This window comes from Sander vitreus, chromosome 1 (genome assembly GCF_031162955.1).
Source record: "Sander vitreus isolate 19-12246 chromosome 1, sanVit1, whole genome shotgun sequence".
NCBI classification, from domain to species: Eukaryota; Metazoa; Chordata; class Actinopteri; order Perciformes; family Percidae; genus Sander; species Sander vitreus.
The window spans coordinates 32,997,760-33,016,961 of NC_135855.1; the positions used below are offsets into that span (position 1 = coordinate 32,997,760).

General features: G+C 41.6%; 1 protein-coding gene across 2 annotated transcripts in view; it reads right to left on the reverse strand.

Annotated features, from left to right (window-relative positions):
• fto (FTO alpha-ketoglutarate dependent dioxygenase) overlaps window positions 1-10,240 on the reverse strand; it is a 124,828-nt gene extending 114,588 nt beyond the window's left edge. The window contains exon 1 of one of the 2 annotated variants that reach the window (XM_078252795.1): window positions 10,058-10,235. In XM_078252795.1, the coding sequence (XP_078108921.1) occupies window positions 10,058-10,183 (126 nt within the window). In that variant the 5' untranslated portion in view covers window positions 10,184-10,235. Of the gene's footprint in view, window positions 1-10,057 lie in introns of both variants that reach the window. The other variant, XM_078252805.1, reaches the window with a different exon arrangement.
• Between the last annotated feature and the right edge of the window lie 8,962 nt (window positions 10,241-19,202).

Consider the following 19,202-nt stretch of genomic DNA (forward strand, 5'->3'; position numbering starts at 1 on the left):
AGTATGTATGGAGTGACATAAATAAATGCAGCCCTCCAGTGGCTGTCACAGCTGGCATTGCAAGTGCAAATTTAATTAGTCAAGGTGAAGTCTCCCATGTTGTCTGAATAGGTGGGGGGGGTCCTCGCCATGCATGGCTGTAAACACGCACTATATCCTAATCAGGTGTCACCGCAGCGTTTGATCAGCCCGCGAAAACGTGTCACGAATCCCCGGCAGAGAGTGGGCCGAGGGGGAGAACAAAGGAAAAGAGCTGTCATGGAGAACAGGGTGGTGGTAGTGATGGCAGTGGCAGTGGATGAAGAGAGTTTGCCCATTAGCAGTCTCTGTCGCCTATCTCTCTCCCACTCTCCTTAACATCTCTCCTCCTCTTGTTTTCTTTCTTTCACTGTGTGGCTACCTACAGTATACACCTTACTGTATCCCGTCGCAACTCTATGTCTGTGCTTACACTCTGAGGAAATCTCAACCACAGCTGTCATACTTATGGTTCACAACCGCCAACAGAGCTTTCAAAAGAAAACCCCAAAGTAGTAAACTACTTTTGTTTACCTACCAGAAAACCCACACATGTACAGAGATACAAGCTGCGCTCATTTTGTTTTTATCAAGCACCATTCTAAGTAGTTGGGTCCTTCTGAAAAGCCTGGAGAACTAGAGGCAGACATGTTGTTCTCCTCCCGCCCAGTGCCTCCAGGCTGCATTGAGGCAGTGCAGGAATACACGCGCCATTAGATACTGTTTACCTTTCAGTTTGGGTGATATTGAATACATTAGCCGATTGAACCACATAAGAAACACAGGCGAGTGACAAGGCCCAATCGTCTTTGCGACTACCATGGTAACTCAGATTACAGGCTAACAAAGAGCAGACAGGGGGAAAAAAATATTTAAAACCCGAATAGTGATACATAAATTAATTAAAGGACAAAAAAACAAGCGGAGAATTAAAGTTGGAACATCTGTCAGCGACTTAGCTTCCCAACGTAATACCAGTGTTAGAACATTTATACCCTTGAAGTTAATGATCCCCTCTTTAATTGACAGTCAAGGAAAACTGGCTGCGGCAGCATCCTGCCGAGACGCCGATAAGAGGCCCTTTCCCCCCTCCCAAAAATAAAATAAAAAAATAAAAAACAGTTTAAAGAACCTTGGCACTAATCCCTATTGTCATCCCAGCGCAGCAGAAGGACTTACAAACACAGATAACTCCGCTGAAGCTGTCTATTTCTCAGGAGTTATGGGGACAGCCGAGCTGCTGCGTGTCTCGAATCAGTCACTCAGATTAGCCCAATCCCTCTATGCTGTCAGTCAGCCGAGACAGTAGCCTGTCACCACATTTACATGAGTCCATCTCATACGTGACAATGCCCCCTATATATGACAATGGCTGTGAGGAAGGGGTCCACTCGTATGCAGATAGCGGTTGTACAGTATGGCAAACTAGGGCTGTTGTTGGGTTAAGCTCATGGTGTGCACTGCGCTTGTGTCTGAAACTCCCACAACAAGTTTAAGGAGTCTTGTTTTTACATTTACCCAAAGTTGGCTTCAAGCATGACTTTAATCCACCTACTTCACTTAACATGATGAAGCTCATAAAATAAAAGGAAAAACAGAAAATGAAGTACACACAGTAAAGAAAACATCTGTTTCAGTCTCCACCTTGGATAAACACAAGTATGACAACCCTAAAAGAAATCCCTAAAAAAAACTAGATACAACACAAACTTTGGGGTGTCCAATTATTAAAGCATTAGTTCCTGCAGAGTATGAGTGTACTTCAAATGAATGTGTGTTACTTGATGGCACCTGAGTGCTCACAGTGTGCTGACTGCTTTTTGTGCCTCTGTGGCTCACTCCACTTCACAGTCCTGCAACAAATGACAGTGGATGCCCTCTACATAACAGGGCCAGGGCAAGCATGACACAGGGGTTGACAACTGAACCCTCAAACTCCCTAACCCCTACCCCTGCCATGGCACACGCACACACACACACACAAATAGCCCCGAAAACAGCCCTGACATGACCGCTCAGCAGCCCTTCCTAACCCCTCCTTGTGTTTTTTCTCTCTCCATCTCACTGGAGACAACACTCAATTCAGGACCGTTTTAGCCAGGCAAGTGGATGTGACCTGCTGCCCCCCAGTCAGCCTCATCTGAATAAACACAGTTGAAGAAACAGGCAGAGGAGGGGAAATCTGCCTACATTATGATAGGAAGAGAAACGATGGGATTCAGCCATGGGGCTCATTTCTTTATGCGCGTTTGATCAAGTGCTTGACAGCACTGGTGGATGGAATTACGGACTACTGAACAAAACGTTGTGGTGTGGGTTTAAGTGTGGATGTGTGTGTGTGTGTGTGTGTGTGTGTGTGTGTGTGTGTGTGTGTGTGTGTGTGTGTGTGTGTGTGTGTGTGTGTGTGTGTGTGTGGTTCAGTCTGGACAGCTGGGTTTCCATGGCCTGACAGTGTTAGACTTGTGACAAGCCTGCCGCACCACACAACCACATACAAAGCGCAACCCGCGCACTAGCCTTCGCAGTCCATCACTCAGGACGGCCGTGAGAAGAGGTCAGACGTGGAGGAAAGAGGTGGGAGGAGAGAGGAGAAGTGGATGAGGAAGAAGAGGAAGGAGGGAGGGCTGGTCAGGGGTTAAGTGTAGAGAAGACAGCGATGAAAGGCAACTGTCATGCACCACTGCTCGCCCAGGAGCACCTGTCTCGAAAAGAACATGCAAAGTGTGCCGGTCACGTCCTCACAATACCCCCACTTTTCCACACACACACACACACACACACACACACAGATCAACACACACACTCACACACACACACACACACACACACACACACACACACAAGCTCACAAGAAAGGGCTGATGCTCCACCGTTGGAAAGGCATCACCTGTCTGACAGCATGCCAGTCAAGCTGTCGTTGGCTCCTTCGCATATGCAAGGAAAAGTTAGGCTGATGAAGAAAAAACAGACGGGGGCTCGGAGGAAAAATCACTGAGACATGAACAGACTATCTGAAGTGAGAAGACACTTCTCAAAGACTTGATGCAGTGTAAATGCTGAAACAAACAATACGAAAAGTTCCATAAAAGCAAATCCAGGGTTACCAGGACACCTACTTCAGAAATTGGTGTGGCTACTAAAATCCTCAGTTGGAAGCAGTTGTCCAAAGCACCTGATGGCACAGGGACTGAACATCATTTTTCAAAACACTTTCAGAGTTTTGTGTTCTATTAGATAATATTAGATCAGGAATTAGATCAATGGCTAATGTTGTATTTGAATGCTTTTTGCAATTTTAACCTTGGCAACGCTTACTTATTTGCTAATTAAACAACATACAAAATTGATATGTCATATGCCTGACACCATAACTATCATACCCTTCCTGTAAAGTAACACAACTACCACACTACCTGTGGTAATACCACACTACCTGCGGTATTTTCTTTACGGTGGTTAGCAGGGGAAGCCAAGTGTACCTCCAGCTGGCTAAGCTAATTTCAATGCTAAAACCTGGCACTGGCTAAAAGGAGGCACTTTGTATGTTCAGCCAGTACAAAGCAGTAAGCTAAACGCCAGGTATTTTAACACACTTTCATTGCTCATGTTTATGGAAAAGAGCTTATGATGTACAAATTAACAGTTACTATTTACAGCTCCTTGTGAACCTGGTCTCCTGCAGCTTTTGTGAATGAAGGGTTTTGGACTTTCCATTGAAACCAGATGTAGCCAACACCGTAGCAGTAGGCACTTTTATTTTATTGGAAAGGTGAGTCATTACAAAAGAAAATAAATTCACAAATAAACAGCATGAAGTCTGTTCTGTCCTATGCAGGTGGCTTTGCATAGTGAAATCATTTTTATTAGAGTTGGCTAAAATTAGCAACAACCAGGGCAGCTAGGCATGTTTGCTTTGGGGGCGATGTGTCTGCTGCAATATTACCTCTGTAGGCCTGATTGTTCATCTTTCCAATATCTATGGTGCTAAACAAGCTTATTGAAGATTATTAACGCATATCTTATGTTCTCTTAGCATGCACACAAACAGCAGCCTTAACACACACACACACACACACACACACACACACAGGTATAGAAAAAAATATGCGCATACAAACTAGGCTATACATTCAAAGACACCCATACCTCACACTTACACCCGTCAACCTACACAAAACCACACACACAGTGCACAATCGCACACACACCCCCAGAATGCCAAACAAACAGAAATAGAAAATAACGACTCGCCCGGATCATAGCCTTGAGTGGCTAATGAACCCCCTGGAGACTCTAGCCTCTGTGTATGAGTTGAGAGGGTCATCCCCATGTTTATTCAGCACCAGTCCAATGAGCCACCACCATCTATTGATTGAACTGATTATTCTGTGTCTCTCTTGTGACGGGACACATGCATGACAGATGAACCCTGCTTGGGCAGGTCACATTCGATGTAATCTCATTGAATCTGACGGCCGATCTGGTCGACCAGTTTGCATGATCTACGTCGCGGCCTTGTTTGCGCATATGCGGACATCTGTGGCTAATACCTCAACACTAATACGAGGTGCTCGGTAGGGGCTGTCAGACACATAAGCTGTCAAGGGCTGTTTAGGCAATCCTAGTGACAGTTTCCATAGGAGAAAACCATCCGGGTGATAAATGCTAAACATAGCATTATACCCAAGTATTGTAACCTAAAGTGTTATTTCACCAGCAGGATGGATAGATGGATGGATGGATGGATAGATGGATAGATGGATAGATAGACAGATAGATGGATAGATGGATAGATACTTTACCTTAATGTTTTAAACAATCAAGCTTCAGTATCATGTTTTGAATTTGTGAAGAATGAAGGCATCTAGAGGAAATCAAACTAAGCAGGATTGCATGGGTGTAAGACATGATTATTCTTGCCTCATATCTGTGGAAATTCTGTGGAAATATGGCTGATTTTTCCTTTGGTAGAACTATTTTTTTAATTTTGCATCTTGATTTATGCCATAAAGCAGCCGACCAGTCAGAGGTGAGTAGATAGCAGCCATTGCTTAAAGGAAACCTCTCTATAAGTATGACTCACTATGGTGTTTAATCCCCAAGCCACACCAAACTGTTGTGCCTGGCATAAGGCTATCTCTGCTTTTTCCATTAAAATGTTTAGTAAGATCACAGGTCCTCTCAAGCACATATGGGAGTCTCTGACAGGCCGATCTTAGCCATGTACCCTGAGACAATGCAGGCGAGGCCATAAAAGTTGATATCCTTCCAGATGCAAACCAAATGTAGACTTAATGCACTAATACAGTATGTCATGCATTCAACAAAGACCACTATAAAAAAGGTTGTAGGCAGAGACGGAACGACTTGCAGGGTTTCTGATATTGATCTTTAGAAGCTAACCCAACACCTATATTGGTGCTAACCAATCTCATTAACAGAGAACCATCTCATGGGCACTAAACAGTAACTTGGTGCATCAATTTATCTCAAGGAAACAGCTCGCTTATGTGACCAGTTGTATGCCATATAATTAGTGTATTTAATAATGACATCACAGATGAAGAGGAGGAAAACATACAACAATCAATCCCTTCCTTCCATCACTGACATATTTACAACAAAGACTTGCCCTCCATCGCGCTTACTGCAGCGCTCCAACATTTAAGTTGGTTAAGGTCAAAATTAGAGATCTCCTTTACTGTTAAACTAAAAAACACATTTACATAAAAAGACACTTCTCGAAACTACTAAACAATAAAAGCAATATTGTAAATACATTAACACTCGATTGCATGTTATATCTCATTAGTTTCACTCCAATACAAGTTATGACATTCTTGTACCAAACTGGGCAGGAAAATAAAAGCAGGGCTGAATTAGTTTAGAGAGGCTAAAACAAACAACTTGATCTGTTGATCTAACCTCAGTCCAAATATGTGAGCCAAAGTCAAAATTGAATAGGCAAGACAAGGTAAAGACATGTAGAGGGAAAGCTCAGAAACAGACTGATCAGCCCCCTCCAACGTTCACATAGCAGATCAATGAAAGTCCTGGGGCCTTGGGCCTGCGTTATATTACACACCAACACTTCATATTCATTCATTGATTTTACTTTTCAGAATAGTATATCATTGAACTCCAATGGGAGCGGGCTGAGGTCAACCCTCGCGTGGACGGATGTTTGAACAATATTGATGGCGCACGCAGAAAGAAATGACTAAATATCTGGATCAATAGCTAGTTTCCCTAGCCACGACAGGTTGTTCCAGATGGAAATGTATAAATACTTCTTTATGGCTACTGCAGTGGCCCTAACGAACAGGGCGTAATGCCCCCCTTAAGGTAAACTCTTTGATTAGCCAAGGCCAAAGGTGACAAGAGGGGTCTGCTGATGCTATGTAACCACACTTCCAATGGCCTGAGGATGCTGTTGCACACCGGGGCCCAGTAAAGGGGCCAAGGATATGACAGGTCACAAGCCCTGGGCAAAGTACTCTGTGCTACCTGACCCTCCTATTCATTTGTAATAATGATGGGCCCAGGCTACACCATTCTCGGTCATGTTCAAATAATGCATAGCATGAATAATTTAGAATATCTTTTCTTTAGTTATCACATAAAGCCACTTTTCCAATTGCAGTAATCAGAACTGAAACTGGGAGGTCCACTATAGTTAGGCCTAAAGAAACACATGTTCATGTGGAATTCTCCCATTTTCAGCCCCAAGAATGAAGTTAAGTTAAATATGTAGAGCATTTAGTAATCAAATCAGGGCCAGCGGCTTGGTGAAAATCTTGCATCCTGCTGCTGCTGATGATGGCACATACGCCGCCTGTTCTTATTTATAGCACAACACAATTACTGAGAACAACACCCAACCTCACAGCTTCCCCTGCTCCACAGTGGCCAATGGGGCCATAAAGAGGGAGGAACCACATCACTGCCTACTCCTTAATTAAATGAAAGCTATAAGGTTCATTTGCCTCCTTTTTGTTACACAAAGAAACTGGCCAGCCCACTGCTGAAGACCTCCCAGACGCCATCCCTGCTTGGCCCTAAATCATGACTGGATAAACTGCCCGGTGGGTCCCTGCTGAACACAGCGGCCGCCCAGCGGCAAGGCCAGAGCAGGGCATGAGGTGGATCGACACCTAGCCAGCGATAAGTAATTCTGTAGAGGATTATCAGCACGATAGCCTGATCAATACTGTGTGCTCAGGCCATTAGGAATGCAGCGAGGAAATGACCCCCTCCGGTAATAAAGCAGGGCATCTGGGTTCTCCTTCATTTGCCAGCTCCATTAGTGTAATGGTATCATTATCTGCCACCGCCGTATTTTTCTGTGCCCTGGCTTTTCCACAGCTCGACCGGCGGGGGTCTGATAAAGCTGTGAGAGCCCCCATGCAGAGTGTTCCCCTTTCTACCATTCTACACAGAGCCTAGGTGTAAATCTAGCTCTGTTGGAGCTTATGCGCTACCCTGCCTTAGGTATCCATACCCATGTTTTATGACAGCACCCAACACTATTTTTCCATTATTGGCTCATTAATAGAGCAAGCAGCATGTAGCTTGGGTTAAAAGGGAGAAAAAAGATGGCCGGCAGAGTGCAAAGCTGCTGAATGTGCTGAATCTGACACCCCCCTCATGCTAAAACACCGGGCCTGACATGACAGGACGTCGGCATTAGTCGCCATAAATCGTTTCCTTTACACTAATTCACCAGCTAACAATTTGTGTGGGAGAATTGATTAACCATGTCTGGATGTGTGGCCACATAATCAGCTTTTACCTCTGTAGTTGTTAATTTAACAGAATTGCCAAGGGAAACACAAACCATTTTAATGAGTGTTCAGAAATTAAATACCCTAAACAGCTTGCACTAGGTGCCACAACCAGAGAAAACCAATGAGGCTGATCTAAGCAATGGGTTGGGCTGAGCCCAGGACCTCACAACATCTGGTGACCCTGTGTGATCATTACTTAGCCTGCCGCTCACACACACACACACTTCCTGTTTCAAAACAGCACTTTATACTTGTCATCACTGTCCAAATGGCGAGCTTGCAACAAAGACAGCATTAGAACATCGGGTTAGGGGACAGGGTCAGTGCCGTTTTCACACTTGCCAAGGCATGAGTGGAAATTCATCCTGTGATGACAATACTGATATTACATAATTAATTGTTTTCAATTCATGAAAATGTAGCTATTTACGGAACATAAGGCAATGCACAGACTTATAAATAGTCTGCCATTTTTATAGCTGAAATGACAAAGAAAACAGTTAGTGTGCCAAACAGTGTATAATGGATCCATCCTTGAGTTATTTTAGATTTTTCAATTGCAAATAAATGTGAATTGATGAATTGAATTGATGTGGTGTGATTAATTCTCCCTGGGCAGTTAAGCCAATGTCCTATTTTATTTCAGTTAAAGAATAGATATACTCACATGGCATCCCACCTGTCAGTATGCTATGCTTACTTACTGTGGGATTTTCCTATGAGATTGTGTATTCATTTGGCACTAATCTGTTGATGCTAGCATTCCCTAACTCAGAATGACAGTGGACCCATCATAGTGCATATCTCACTTTGTGCAGCATTGCAGACACACTCACTTACTGGATAAGACAACCGTCATATCCAAGTAATTAGTTATTATAATATCTGTATCATTATACAACCACAGTAAAAAAAATAGCCAAAATGCATGCAGCTTCTTCATTGGCTGCTCTACAGTCACATAGTCGTTTTACAATTACAATTCCTCTTGCTCATCCTTTTATTTATCTAAAGAGAAAGGAAGCTACGCCATTAGGTCTGTGCAGTGCTGCATGGCTGCCTGAGGGCCAGCTGGAATGAGTTCTCTCTCTGAGCCGCTCATCTGGCCGCCATGGCTGCCTTTATAAACAGGAGGAACCACGTCTTACATAGTTTCACTGCTGTCTAACATGATCCAAACATATGTGCCACAGCAGACAGCGTCCAAGTCAGGAGATAAGAGGAACAGACAGAGAGGCAGACAAACAGACAGACACTATGACTTTAGGCGAAACACATGCCAGAATGTCTTGGGCACAGCAGAGCCCTTTCCTTCCTTTCCTTTAGTATCTCAACAAACCGCAAAGTTATGGTTGTACAGAATGCGAAAACCTGATTAAGCCCAACACAGCTTAACGCACCAGCACACACAACAGTTTCCCATCACAGGTTATAGACAAACCCATCTCTGTTCATATAATGTGCAAATAATTGCCCTCCTGCAAACACCTCTTTTATACCATAGCAGGTTCTACTGCTGGCATATTTACAGAGGGTATTATTTAGGTAACAGTAGCCTAATTACTACATTTACCAATACATCCTAATTTCTACTGTACATCAGAGCACCAGTTATTATCCACTATAGGTATAAGTATATAGTGAAGCCTGAAGCAGCTGTGGGCTGCTGGCCTGGCACCTTGCCAAATCTGAGATAACGTTACCCTACACACTAACTTTACTATTTGTTTTTACTGTTGCACTGGGCTGTTCCGTTGCTACTATACAATTAACAATTGATTCATTGTTCATTCTTCACACCAGAATGGCATCCCAAATGAAGTTATGACGTTGCGTCTCTTGACGTTTATTTGTTTTTTTCATTAAATGCTTCTAACTTTAACATAATTATTCTGACTTTTACTATTTTCTCACAAATATACTACAGACCGTAGCTAATTCGTTCATATTGTGTTTCCAGTTGATATGGGATGCTGCCAAGACGTTATTCGGCAAGCTACAGCTTCTTCTCAGCAGTGTATTTACGTGATAAATCACCGTTGTAATGCAACTGTAATTCTTCATTGTGGAAGACTGGGGGGAAAATGGAAAACACAATAAAGGAAACAGGCAAGGTTAGGTATGCGCTGACATTTACGGCTTTCTATCCTTCAAAATGCAGCCAGCAGCATCACATAAGGACCATTAGATATTCAACGAGCGACAGGGCTTAGAAATATGCCAGACCTAACGGAGAAAAACGCTATCAATACCTTTCTTCTCTTTTCCCCCTCACTGTCACCCGATCTTTTCATGTTCCTGGACTTGTGTTTACACAGCCTCGCTTTCATTAGAGGTGACGCTGGTTGTTGTAGTACACGAACAAGTGGCATTTCCATCTACTCTATATTAGAAAGGGCACGTGCAAGTGCAGCCTTCCGTGTTATTTCAGTCAGAGCCAAATCGTCAACATTTGCAGTGTCATTTTTTTTTGGTGGCGGGATTCTTGAAGGAGATGCTTATAGCGTAGCAAAAAGAACTACAAGTCCCAGAGTGAACGTGTGCTTGGAGCGGAAGCAGCTTCGGCACGCTCTAGATGTTGCACTGCGCAGATGCAGTCCACGTACAGATCTACAAATTGCAGATATGCCGGTCAAGATAGTTTTAGCCTATATCAGATATTTGAGTTTTACATCCTTCAAAATGGCTGTGACATACAAAAATAAAATAAATCAATAAATTATCACCGATATGTAAAAGCAAAAGCAACTTCTATCACACATGATTATTATTATTATTATTATTATTATTATTATTATTATTATTATTATTATTATTATTATTATTAGTAGTAGTAGTAGTAGTAGTAGTAGTAGTAGTAGTAATAGTAATAGTAGTAGTAGTAGTAGTAGTAGTATTATATGTTGTGGTGGTAGTACTGCCTTTTACATTTTTGAGAGAAATGCTAAATATGTTCTTCAAAATATCCTGGATATTCCATATGCTTTGCCCTTTTGTAATCAAAAACAGTGCCACTTTCATCTTAGACTATGTGTAAAAATAGCAATCATGCTTTGAACGCGCTCCAGTTCATGTCCCGCCAACCTTCATGCATGCATCTCAAATCCAGGTGCTTTTCTGCCGGTGTGGGCTTCAACCACGTCAGCCCTTTTCAACTTACTACCAATCATAAAAATGCACCGTATGTGGCTGCCTTTATGTATCACCCACAGTTAAAGTACCCTCCACGAGTTCATCCACATTGCTCATAACATGTTTTGAATAGTGCTGAAATGTGTTCTGTCCATTGTTCCTATGAAAGCACATGTGAGAGAGTTTCACGGATGGAGCAGCGGTGGTGGTGGGAGGGTGGTGCAGAGGCGGATTGCAAGGGGTCTGAAACACCTGCTACATATTACCATTACAGACTTTGATCAGTGTCTTCATTAGTTTCCTTTGTAATCTCTTTTCTTTTATGGTAGAACTGACCCAAGTGAGCCGGGTACAGTGATTTAACACACATGTTTCTTTCACCTGTCTTGTAAAATGCTCAAAAGCTCTCTCACTTTCAAAGATGTCGGTGTCTCTGGCATCCCTTACTAATAAACGGAGCGGGTTCTTTTGATTCCTATTTATAACATACATTTCCTCTCCTCTGTTCTGGTCTTCCAAAGGGGGGGGGGGGTGAAAAATATCCTTGGAATCATGTTGTGAAAACTAGATCCATGTGTATGCATAGATAGGTGTTTCACATTGACATGTCAGCCTATAGTGCCTTTTCAGAGCTACTATGATGGGGAAAAAAATCTCATGATGTTGTAAATACTTTCATTTTTTTTGCATCTTATAATGTCAAAATCTGCCTTCACCCAACCTGCATCACCCCAATCAGTCATTACACTATGTCCCTTTTATGCGTCAAACAATCATTCACATATTCCCACTGTCAATCATCTTTATGGTGAGCATTTCAAGAACAGAGTGTTCCCTGCCTGACGATTTTTGGCTGAATCTGTCAGATTTGGAGCTCTTTGAGGGAACATTATGCATAGGGCCTTTAATGACAGACAGGCCACTTACCTTGTCCAACAAACTGCAGTAGCTTGGTTTTTAATTCCATCGCTGGTGGCCCATGTTGGGATGGTGTGAAAGTCCTCACAAGCTCCATGGCTGAAGAATCATATGTGCGCAATGGGCCATATTCAATTATTTACAAAATATATAAACCATTCAAATCATGTAGTTTAGTTCTCAGTAATGGGGGTTTGAGGAAGCATTTCAGAGCTAGGGTTTAAGCAAAATTGCTCTGATCATAATTAGGTGCATTGCTTTAAAAATGCATTTGAATCCACTTACAAGTTACCTTATTAAAACTGCAAAGCAGTTCATGAGACAGAAAATCTCATTGCTTCAAAGCAATATTTAGACAATTTGGAAAAATACGCAAATTTGCTTTATTGCCAAGAGTGAGATGAGAAGATTGATACAATTCTCTGACATGAGAGTGGTCAATATTTTCATCGACTGTAACTCTCAGCAAGAAACAAAACATTCTTTTTTAGACTATTCCTTGTAGTTATTTTCAGATTACAATTGTTTTACAATATTTTTTTTTGCTGTCAATTCTTTTTAATTTTTTATAAATCCACACCACTCCATCAAAACCATAAACCCAATCCATCATTACAGCATGTTAGGCATCAAACTATCATTAATGTGTTCTCACTGTCAATCACTGTGATAGGGAACATGTCAAAGAGGAGAAAGTTTTCTGGATCTTTTTTGCTCGCTGGTCAGATCTGAGGCTCTGTGAACAATCATAATAAACAGGCTCTTTACATGGAGACAAGCCAATTACCTTCTTCTACAATGCCTGTCATTTGTCCTACAGTGAATCAGCCTCTATAATAGGCACCTCTCCTCTCATGTCTGACCTGTGCGGTTCAGCATATTGCAAGGTCATCCCTGTCCACACTCTAATGTGGTATCATATGGGATGGAGGGGGGGAAATCACTTTGAACTTCTTCTATCATCATATAGCCCTCTCTACTGGTCTGGCCAATGTGTTTGTGCTCACGATGGGGGTATGTTTTCTGTTATTGTGCTTTGCATCAGATCCGGATGACCCTTTGACAAGGCTCCTTTTTGTGATATAATGAGCGTCTAAAAAAGTTGGGGAAGAATAAAAGATGAGAAGCACACGGTGCCTGAATATACTAAAGCACAATAAAGGAAGACAGAGACCATTGTGTTGTGTCTGTATTAAAACCAGAGCCCACATCCCTGCAATCATCATTCCCCCATGCTTCAAACTATTGTATGGCCTGAAAAATCAGAAATACAAGAGACAGGCCTCTTTGTGAATAATGATATATTTCCGATGCAGGAGTTTCTGTAGGGCTGCCTAGATTTTACTATTACTTTATCACGTTAAGCTGTGGTTTCTGTATAAAAGAGAGGAAGCAAACTACTGGGAAAACTGAAAACAATACAGTCAAGCTTTGTCCTGTACCACACGGGACCTCTGGTGAAGGTACTGTTAAAGCTGTAAACAGCCTTTTTCACTCACCACAACTTCGGCCAGGGACTATCCTCAGCATATTGTGCTGCTTCTGTGAAGACAAGCTCCTTTTTGATTTTTTTTTTTATATCGAATGAGCATATGGAGCAAGTATGTGCTTGCTAACCTTCAATGCTTAGCCCTAGGAAACTGTTATTTGTCAGTGCTATAAAGCAGATTGCTGCCCAGTGGTTTCAATTAACATCAAAGAGCTATTCACAGGCAGTAATAGTTATATCAAAACCTGAAATGTATTATTTAGGTTGTGCTGGAGTCCTCCAAACGATTATGTCCTCGTTCAGAAGAGGGTTTTCTTTACTTGCTGACTTTTTCCATTCCATATACTGCCGCCTTCGCCTTGTTTCTTTGAAGCACCCCCGCATCTCTCCTGTACAGTCTCTTTGTAGCACCAGTATACCTATGTGGCTCACACCCGGTGGCCTATTAGTTACAGGGCATAAAAAGGTTTTCGCTATTCATTTCTCACTAGAGCAACATGTAATGTATCCACTGATGTTGATAAGTGATATAAAAGGGATAGGATATTTTGAAGTAGGGTTGTATGAGGTATTTATCCCAGGGATACAAAAAAAAAGCATGCTATCCAAAGCATAATATCATATAGGCTAATAACCATGTGACAAAGGCCTGTGCTGCATGCTTAAATAAATAGATAGTTATGTTTAATAAATGTACAAAAAAGCAGGAAAATAAACGTAGCGCAGAACACAGCGCGGCAGAGCAATTTGGTTATGTCTTTGTTGGTGGAATTTTCAAAATATACCTATAGCAATGTATGCATATGTAATATATATATTATACATATATAACTCTTGTTGTGATTTGATACTATAAATAAAATTGAATTGAATTGAATATGTATGCTTTATCAAGCAATTATTGAAATGATGCAGTAAAAAAAACAACTTGAAAATCATCACACAATCACACTTTTTTTTTATATAGATCTTTTATAATTTGCCTAGAAATGAATGGGATATTGATAGGATTTTGGCATAATATAATCATTAAAAAATCCTGCATTGAAAGACAAAAAGTAATAACAGCTGTATGTATTTCAACACAGGGAAAAATAAAAAAAACATTTAATCTTTGATGACATTCAAGTTAAAATTTCAGAGTTTACGAGGTGCAGCCAAATGCACCACGACGTCCCTTTTAGCCTCGGCTCCGGCAACAAAATAAAAAATGTTCAGATCAATATGGAAATAACTTATATTAACTGTTACTGATTTTGTTCTTCGCTTATGCACAAGTTTCTTTCTGAACACATTTACAGCTTGTTTGATGTTTCGTTTTGATTTATGTATTTTGTTGTGAACTACATCTTTTTTTCCTTATGTGAATATGGACAATTGTGTGTTGTTTATGTTATGTGCATGTTGTTTATGACAGAATGAAAAAATTGAATGAATATCACTGACACTGATAGATGTGTTTTCTGTCAGTACAATGATAGCAGGATGATGGCAGTTTTGTTGTGTTCTATGTGCAAAATGATGCTTTGACCAGTTAACAGGTTCTTTTTACTCAGTAGCATACCTACACTGTTTTAACTGATCAGGATTGTTAACAGAGAGGCCCAGACTGGATCAGAGCAAATTATCTCAAACTTCAGTTTGCAATCCTACAGGCAGCGACGTGCTAGACCTGAGTAGCACCTGCTGTCTAGCTAATATAACAACCTTTCTTTAATTCCCAATGAAAAGAATTGTTTCTTGCCACAATGAAAGCTCTTCAGGGACAGAAGGTATTTATTGCCTCGAGCCCTTAGCCTGAGTATCGTTAAAAACCCCATGCAACCCCATGGCCGAGGCTTAAAGTGCACAGAGGGGCATTTAAAGTGGCTCAAAAAGTACATACACTATTCAATACATGTTGATTAAGCCTCAATAAATGATTGTATAGCACCACAGGAAAGAGCCCTTTGGTTAGCGAACAGAAAGAGCGTACAGCCTTAGTCTAAGATGTGGTACACCTCCTTGCCTGGGATCACTTCCAGACCCCAACATGAGGAAGAGCTTTGCTATTGCTGTGATTTGAATACCATGATCACTGAGCACTTTTATAAGAAACCCATTAAAAGTGGGGTTTTGACATACAAAAGAGCCCCTTTTTAAATCTCACGCACAATGTCAGGCTGAAAGACGTTATAAAACTTTATACGGAAGCATTCAGTACATCCTCTGTGTGTGTCCTTGCCTTGCGCACCACCAGGAGGGAATATCTTTTGTTGTGGCAGAGATGACCCGTTTTCTGGAGAAGCCTGTGCCCTATCGCTCAGCACCATGCTGCAGATTAATAACACATTTGTTCAGCATGATACAATCAGGACCGGACTTGACTTTTAACAAAGACGTCTGGCTGAAATATGCTGATTTGTCAAAATAGTCCATGATCTATGAACATAAGTTGTTCTGAATAGGCCCAGCTGAGGTGGACACAATGGCCCAGTGTGACCCCTCGCTCCACCTGCTCTTGACAGGGTTTATAAAGTGCCAACTCCTCTCATTAGCACTCCTATTACCCCGGAGTTATAGCACCCCCGCAGATCAAACGAGGCCTGAGTGAACGATGGCTGAAATGGCATTAATATTATATGTAATAGTTCAACAAATGTTGGGAGGGATCTCTTTGATGGGGACTGTTTTCGATTAGAAGCTTTTTATAAGGTCTTTTCTGGTCTTTAATGTGCATGTTTTCCCCTTGAGTCAGTGTTACCACGTTTAGGTCTTGTTGTGTGACCAGTCGCTGAATTCAGTAGAAGACGAACATACGGCGCACATACGACAGAAAATAGAAGTCAGTGGTCTTTTGAAATCAAAAATTCCCTCTGGGTTAATAAAAATCTATTCTATTTTATGCTATTTTTACTGGTGCACACACATTCATTGAGTTAATCTGTTACTAATAAATGTCACAAGTGTATGCTGATGAATGTGAAACCTATTCAACTTTGGAAAGTGATCAAGAATTCATTTGACAGCCCAAACTGTACCCAAACCCAGCAGTCTGACCACTTGACATGAACACTGAAACGTGTTTATTTATCCATGCACATTTCTTCTCATTTCCAAATTAGTTGACATTACGGAGCGTGCTGATGGTGACAGGTACATTTAACACTGGCTGAAAGGTTTAAATCACACCCAACTTTCCATATACAGAGCTTTTTACATTCTCTTGGAGGCCGCCTTCACGTCTCATTACTGTACAGCCAACTGAATGGCAGGTTGGATTATAGTGGGATATGGGCAGTTAACACTCCTCTACCCAGCCCACCCTCAAAGGTTAAATTGAGAATTTGGTAGAAATGCAAACATAAAGTCTGCTTTTAATTTGTTCCTCTTCCCGTCTTTCCTTTTTCCTGAAGGCATGGATGTGCACTACAAGTGCAAAAGTGAGGAGGACATGAAGTGCAAAAAAATAGCCGCCATTGCCACAGAATAGATGAGTTGTTGTTCATTCAGCAATACAAATGTTTCAAGTGCCCTAGCCCTAGTATCACTCGCTCAAGTAATGTTTTTCAGGACAGTTAGCCATTTTTCCATTCAGTCAACTGTCCTGACGGAGATGTCCCCTGCTGCTGCTATAGGTCTGCGAAGGGGTCGGAAGACTCAGATTAGATGTAATGTAGCTCTAATTCTCTGAGCAGTATTGGAAATCTTCTGGACGCAGTGACACATGTGTTTGCATGTCTGTTTGGTTTGGCCAGAAACTGACAGAAGCTTCTGGTTATCCAGAACCCATTAGATGCTTTGATCCCAAATGGGCCTTGTTTCCAGTTGCTGAAAATAGTGTTCTGTATTTGTGCTGCGGTAAAAGAATCGGACCTCTGTGATTTGTTTCTGCATGTTAAATATGATGTCTTGGAAGATCATTTTAAGACACACAGGATTGCCATCATCTTTATCATCCCTCTCCATGTTCTCGTCCTCATTATTACCATCATCAATAACTGATTCCACTGCTGAAATATGATAGAGTTTCTGAGGATTGTAGGATAATTTGTAATGCCTGTCAATTGATGATCTCTCTGAGACGGATTCACCACACTGTGTGTAATTGCTAATGTTTTAGTGATGTCACAGTGTCAGACTAACATCCTGGCCTCTGGAAACCTGTATACCATTTATCACAGAAGTACCACACACCTAGAGGTAATACTTTCCATGCACATCTGACACAAAAGCAGCCTCTAGCCAAAGTTTAAACCCATTGAACAATTCTGCAAATTATGTTGTTTTGTGGTATATGGTTTAGGCAGATTAATAGAGAATGTGGACTGCCTTGCTGTAGGCTGAGGACAAGCAACTGACAATGTCTGAAAAAAAAAACAACTAAAAAATACGCCACAGCTTTTTTACACATGTAGATCATATATGTCACGGAGCCAAGTCCCCATTTCAACACCGTGTCAGAGGCGTCTCTGGACCGCATCCCAAGCTCTGTGCTTGTTTGTCTTTTGTCAAAAAAGGACAACTACTCCGGCAGAGCCAAAGCACCCCAGGCTCTTTGATATGCGAAAGCCTAACAGTGAGACTGCTCCCTGCTCAGCTGGTACGCAGATGTGTGCTTGTGTGTGTGTGTGTGTGTGTGTGTGTGTGTGTGTGTGTGTGTGTGTGTGTGTGTGTGTGTATGTGTGCGTGTGTGTGTGTGTGAGCGAGTGTGTAGGGAGAGCCCGCTGTCTGAACCGAACACAGATTAGTGACTCCTTTTTTTTTTATTCCTAATAAATAAACCCCAGTGCATGCTGGGGTATGTGTGAGGGGAAAATAACATGCCACTAGCCAATCAGAAGCAGGTGGTAGGGCTTGGTGGCTTCAGACCCTGCAGCTCTTATCATAAAACAACTGCACTTTTAACTCTAATTGTGCTTGTGGATAGATTTTGAGGTTTGGTTTAGAAGTGTTTTATTACTTCGGACTGGAATCAAAGCAACAGAAATGTAATTATGTTAAAAGCAGGCAACAATTTTGTTGTAATGGATGGTAGCCAAGTTTCAGACTGAACTCACTGATACGGGTACTGCCACACATAAAAAAGGGGGAAACAGTAGGTTTACTGTATGGCCATGGCAAAGTACCTTTACTCAAGTACTGTACTTTAGTACAATTCTGAGGTACATTATTTGAGTGTTTGAGTGTGTCCATTATGATAATTTATACTTGGACTCCACTAAGTTTCATTTTTGTTTTTGCTCCACTACATTGATCTGGCAGCCACAGTTACTACTTGCATTGCAGATTTAGATGTAACATATTTAAAACATATGATCAGATTATGAAATATGTTTTAGTGTTTCTATTTTTCATTTGAATCATAGACTGTATAATATTAATGGACAGAGCATGTGTGACGTCACCCATTGGTTTGTGGAGATCTGCTATGAGTCGTCAACCATCCTGGTTGTGGATGTGACGATTTTAGACGAGAGGGAGGAGTGAGGGAGGAGCCACGTTACATTACACACTTTCACTGGCAATCACATCATAGCCACGCCCTAAAACACCGCCTGCTTTATCACTGATTTTAAAATCAACGAGACCATAATTAAAAAAATGAACATCATTCTGTGTTGCAGAAGACTTAAAAATAGCGATTGAGACCATAAACTCATTATGAAAATGCTTACTGAGGTAATAAATCAAGTGAGAAATGAGTCACTTTCTCATAGACTTCTACAGAAACCGACTCCTTTTGCAACCGCCCGTGTCGCCCCCTGCTGGAATACAGATAAAATGCAGGTTTAAGGCACCTCCGCATTTGCAGCACTTCGCCGAACCGGATGCTTTGTCCATTAATATTATAACTAATATAGTCTATGATTTGAATG